The sequence below is a fragment of the Erpetoichthys calabaricus genome, chromosome 13 (assembly GCF_900747795.2).
Source record: "Erpetoichthys calabaricus chromosome 13, fErpCal1.3, whole genome shotgun sequence".
NCBI classification, from domain to species: Eukaryota; Metazoa; Chordata; class Cladistia; order Polypteriformes; family Polypteridae; genus Erpetoichthys; species Erpetoichthys calabaricus.
The window spans coordinates 118,998,777-119,004,776 of record NC_041406.2 but is presented as its reverse complement, the minus strand read 5'-3'; the positions used below and the strand labels follow the sequence as shown (position 1 = coordinate 119,004,776).

Sequence of the window (6,000 nt, the reverse complement as noted above, 5' to 3'; positions counted from 1 at the left end):
TTGGAAAGTTTGGCTCCAGATGTGCTTATCCAGCTGCTCCTTCTTGTCAGTACTTGAGTGATCTTTATGTTCACCTCTGGATGAATTCGCAAAGTTTCTTTACAACGTTTTTGTCTCATTAACGCAGAACTCCCGAAACTTTCCTAAAATTGCAGAAGACAGTTGTGATTAGTTATGCAGCACACGCTTTTACACACATTGCTTTTTGGAAATCAGTAATACAAATCAGCTACAGATCTGGGAATCACTGAATAGTAAAAACGTTTAATGATAGTGTCTTGCGCATATACTGGTGTAATGACCACGTCGGCTTTAGTGAAGCGTTTCTTAGCCTCTCTGATATGATCGACATGGCGTAGAGTAGATTCTGGATTGTTATAATACGTGCTACCTTACGCAAAATATGCTCATTAATTTGTTACAGATTCTAGGTGGACACGATTCCACACCAAGGAAAAAGGTGCCCCATGTAAATCGTTCATAATGTCTCCAAAATATATTTGTTAACTTTCAGACAAGTACTACTTAACTTTTATACAAAATCCTTATTTCAACATATGCGAGCCTAAATTAGGATTTGATCTCGGGTTAGCGAACCTTATCGCTGTAGCAAGAACAACTGCTTTTACGCTTTGAGCCAAAGCACTTTAACAGACTAGTGAATTACCAAATCGACTGCTGACTGCGCAGATATCAATGACGTCATTACGCAAGCGTGACTCAAAATCACGTGACGGGCGCATTTGAAGCAAGCCTCGAAGCGGCGCTTCGATCTCCAGTGCTTCGAAAGCTCGACACAGTGTCGAAACCTGAGTATCGAGCGGCCCATCACTACCCTGGTCTAGTCCTACAAAAACAAGATCAGAGCAGGCTCTTCTTTTTAAGGAGGCTCAGGCCCAGTAATATGTGCCACAATGTACTGTGCTTTGTTCTGTTCTGTGCTTAGAGATGCTAGATGCCTCATCAAACTAACCAGGAAGGTCAGCTGTATTGCATGTCTGACCTCTAGTGCAATTATCGTAAAAGCGAATGATACCAAAATTAAATACTATCACGACTAAGGTGTGTTAGTTCTGATTCTTGCATTTATGCTATTTTGTACACGTTTGTAGTATTTTTCACGGTGTATTTTGTATTCTATCGACTTGCTGGAGTAAGTGAAATTACCCTCGAGGATGAATGAAAATATCTTACTAACAAAGTACTGTACACTTCATCTCCCATGAGTCCTCTGCGATTACTTCCGCTGGTACGGAGCGCCGTGAGGGTGACGCAAAGTAGTAATACGCAGGGTCACAGACTCAAAGCTGGAGAGCGCGGCACCTTACGGCGCGCACTAGCTTCGTTGAGGACGGTGCTATGACAACAGGGAGGGGTTGATGAAGAGTCGGAGGAACTCGGCCGAGGTGACATGTGAACGGCGTCGCTCCTTTTCTGGAAACTTGTAAGCAGGAGTGAAAGCGAAGGGTGCCCCAAGCAGTCCTCCGCGCCTGGGTCGTCCAGACGCAGAGCAGTTGGCTGACAATTCGCCAGACAGGTACTGGAGTATAAGTCGTTTCTGGGTTTGTGATGAGTTACTCTGCGCTGGGCGCTCTGTTGCCTTCGCCAGGACCCCTTAAAGACGCACCGACCATCTAGCAGGTGTTCATCGGACACCACATCTCAGAGTAGAGCCCATCTGGAGCGGTTCCTCAGGTAATGTCAAATGCCGTTTTCAGTATTTCTTGCATGTGTCTCATACAAAGCCTATACACGATACATATCGATTTGCTGGCTAACGTTGTGCCAGCTTTGCCCGTCTTCGCTGAAGATGATTTCATCTTTCATAATTAACGTAAAGCGTTTGCATTTCATTCCTAAGGAAAACCAGCCATGTTCGCCTAAAATGCAGTAGTTTGTTGTGACATTTAAGCATATACAGTTGTCCAATATCTTTAAATTAAAGTTCAGAATGTTTCTTTGCCAATGTCGGAATTGTGCATACGCTAAAGTCAGAGTTCTAAAAATTAAGTTATGAGATACAGGCTGTACATTCTTGCTAATGCATGAGGGTTTTAGAAATGCCTGCACGGTATGTCAGGACTATTGTACTACACGTGCTGAATGGTCCAAGTTAAAATGACCAAAAAAAGAATAAGCTATGTGTACATAGAGTCGTTTGAAGGTGAATTAGCTGTCCTTATTTTACGAAGCTGCAGTAGCAGAAGACATATGGCAAAAGGATTTACTGCCTTGTAATCTCAATCCCTTTTTATCTGGCCTGTTTGCATCAAGTGGATTACACAAGGTGATACAGATATTAATATCCAATCTGCATGGCCAGCTATAGCTTTTTAAATTAATGACGTGTACTTTGCTGTAATTCTTTATTGTATCTGCTGTTATTTCTGTTTATGTACCTGTCATAATCTAAAGGCAAATGTTTCTAAAGCAATTAAGACTTTTAACTTTTGGATTATGTTTTTATTTTAGATAGAATATTTTATTTCATTATTACTATTTTAAAGTTATAACCCAACAAATAACATTAAGATGTTTTTACTTATTGAGTTATGTAACTGGAATTAAATACCTTCATTAATTCTTAAGCTGAAAACAGTATTTAATATAGTTGGTTATTTCATGTATGAGGTTAATGGAGATGGTGCAGTTATGTTTTTTTTTTCTTAATGTATTTACATCACTGAGATTGTTTTTGCCTCTAGCAATGACATTTGGAAAATCAAAATAATTATTTAGAGTTCTTATGATTACTCCATGTTATTATTAACATCTTCCATAGTGCACATCACTGCAGAAGTTACTTTGTTTAGTGACTTTAGGATGTATTTCTAACTGAGTGATCTTTGCAGCTTCTAATTTATCTTTTTTTTTTCTTTGTCTCTTTTATCCTAGTTTGTGTATTTATACTGTTCTGGTTTAGGAGGTCTGCAATTGTATTTGTAAAGTCTTCCATATTAGTTTGTAAGTATTGTAGAAGAGTATGAAACACATTTCTTTCTGCAACAACACTTTTGTAATTATGCTTTGGTTTTTGGCATAAAGTTGATGCAGAATATTTAATTTTCAGTTCATTTACTTGTTTTAAATGTTTCATCTTCAATTGATTTTGACTTTACATATTAAATGTGTGCATTCATCCTGTTCTTTCACAAGTCTGTACCCAGGGTGTAGGGTAATGAGTGAGAGCTGATTTTTTTTCTTCATTTTCACTTCTTTAATGTCTTTTGAGCAATGTAATAACATTTAGTTTTAAGAATACATATTTATGTATGTTTACTTTGGCTTTATTTTTCGTGTACCTTCTAGCTGGTGTTTTGTGCTAGAAATTTAATCTCAAATGTGGCCTTAGCTGCTATAGTGTCCTAAGTAGTTGTAAGTTATCAAGGTAGGATTGTGGGTAGGAAGGAGCCAGCCCCGGACATAAATCTGGTTTATTGAATGGGACACTAATGTATACACATACACACAGAAACTATCATATTGGACTAATTTTTTAATCTGTAAGTGATCGCACACACACACATGTCTTTGGAATGCGGGAGAAAAGTGGATGTGTAAAGAATACATGTAAACACAGGGAGAAGAATATTGAAATCACATACATACATACACACACACACACACACACACACACAGAGTGATCTAGTCATCAATTGATTTATGTTTAATGTTATGAGATAGTAGTGCTAACCACTGCATCATCATGATTCTAGAAATTCCAGAATTAAAATTTGTTATAGGTTGTCTGCTAAATATGAGAATTTTCAATGTGTGTACAAATAAAGGCAATGTAATTTTAGAGCTTGTCATAAACTGTTTGATTTTTGGAACTCTGATTATATTAGTATACTCACTCCCCTCATTATGTTTGCTTAAACTACTACAGTAAATGAAAACCTTAGTGTTTAGGTAAAAGATGAAGTCCTCCTCTAAGTAGGTATTTGAAACTGCTATACTGCAATTGTATTAGTGTATTGCCAAGCACTGTTTTGTTAAATAAGCAGGTTTAAACACATTTTATGTGTAATGCTTGACAGGTTCCTCCTTAAATTTAGAAGCAGTAAAAAATTAAAGGGACCTCTGCAGTGAATAATAAAGGTCTAAAAATGAAGCTGCAAAAAAAAAAAGACCAGTTGTGTAATGCAAACTAACTCCATAGTTATCCATAGGGCTAAAGAACAAACTTAAAAAAGAGATACTTAGAATCCTTAATAATAATATTGAAGGTTGGATTTTCATTCTCTTTCTTTGATTGCTAATTCTTTTCCCTGCGGTGGGTTGGCACCCTGCCCGGAATTGGTTCCTGCCTTGTGCCCTGTATTGGCTGGGATTGGCTCCAGCAGACCCCCGTGACCCTGTGTTCGGATTCAGCGGGTTGGAAAGTGGATGGATGGATAATTCTTTTCCTGGTCCCAATGAAAGTGTCAAAAATCTCACTGTTGACATGTTTAAACAACAGTTCATTTTATAATATGTAGTGTTTAATTTTGTTTAGTTGCAAGTCTGTGTCTCATCATGCCATTAGATGGGCTAAATCATTACCAAATGTGCACATTGAGTACCCCAGTTTCTGGTACTATGTGCTTAATAGTTACTAACTAGTACCAGAGGCTAGTTTTTATTATTATTGAACAGTGTTCAATAAATTTATAATACTGTGCATGCTTTTTTCAATTTTTTTTTTTTTTTTAAGTAGGCAGATATGTCTCTCTTTAAAGCACGGGAGTGGTGGTCTGCCACATTGGGACATGATGAGGAGTTTGACCAGGGATGCCTGTGCATTGCTGACATTGACAACAGTGGGAAAGGACAAGGTAAGTACACACTTTGACGCCTGTCTGAATAAACTGCAATGCTAGAATGGATTACTAACTGGGTTATTAATCTGAACAGTGACTTTATTACTTAATAACCTTTTTGTAATTCAATTCAGTTTATATACATATAAATACAATACATTCATATGTTGTAGTAGTAATACATAGTATCTTAGGATACTGTTAAATTGAAAGTTATGCATAACAGTAGTCTTAAATCATAATGTCTGTTTTTTATATTGCATTTTATTGATAATTTATGTCTTTTGTCCTGATTTTTTTTTTACTTGCGATGGAATACTTTGAAAGTTTGCAATGTAGGCATGTGTTATATGTAAAGTTCATGTCTTGTGCAGGCTGTTGTATTTCCCACACAGGATGTGCACCAGGCACATAGGTCTTTGTGTGTTGTCAATTATGAGAAACTGAAATTTACCCAAAACCTGTGTAATTGGCAAACAGAGCTGCGTGGCCTCTAGCTACAGCAACCTTTGAGGCAGTATTATTAGCAAATCACCTTTTAGTTTCCCATATAGGTGTAATCATTACAGTTAAACTGAAAACATGGAGGCATGCATAAATGAACAAGGAAATAATTAATTTAATACTGTGGTCATTGGAGCAGATCAGCTGTTCCTAATTGTAACAGCCTGAGAAGTAGTTGAGGAGTGGATAGCATGACTGTATGAACCACAGTTTTGTCTAGTTGTCATGTTATAATTTTAACTAGAACATCAGAACAGTCCAGAGAAGAACTGGCCATTCAGCCCAACAAAGCTTGCCAGTCCAATCTGGACAGTCTAATTCTTCCACAATAGCAAGTTGAGATTTGCAGGTCCCTAAAGTCCTACTGTCTACCACACCACTTCGTAATGTATTCCATATGTCTATGGTTCTCTGTGTAAAAGAAAACAGCCTAATGTTTGTGTGATATTTACCCTTAACATGTTTCCAGGTGTGTCCTCCTGTTCTTGAAAACTAAGGGTAGACACATGGAATATATTATCAAGTAGTATGGTAACCATTAGAACTTTAGGAGCCATCAAAACAGTACTTGATGTTATTCTATATTAATGTGTTTCTTTGTAATCTATGTATGTCACTATTATTTGCTGTTCATTTTTCTTTACTCTACTTTTTCATATAATTAGCTATCAAACTCACTTATTGGTTTTCTGGA

General features: G+C 37.2%; 1 protein-coding gene across 3 annotated transcripts in view; it reads left to right on the top strand.

Moving 5' to 3' along the window:
* The first annotated feature begins 1,281 nt into the window (after positions 1-1,281).
* Positions 1,282-6,000, top strand: part of bbs9 (Bardet-Biedl syndrome 9) — a 425,985-nt gene continuing 421,266 nt past the window's right edge. For all 3 annotated transcript variants that reach the window (XM_051935893.1, XM_051935892.1, XM_051935891.1), the window contains exons 1-2: positions 1,282-1,695; positions 4,697-4,817. In XM_051935893.1, the coding sequence (XP_051791853.1) occupies positions 4,706-4,817 (112 nt within the window). In that variant the 5' untranslated portion in view covers positions 1,282-1,695; positions 4,697-4,705. The remainder of the gene's footprint in view (positions 1,696-4,696; positions 4,818-6,000) is intronic.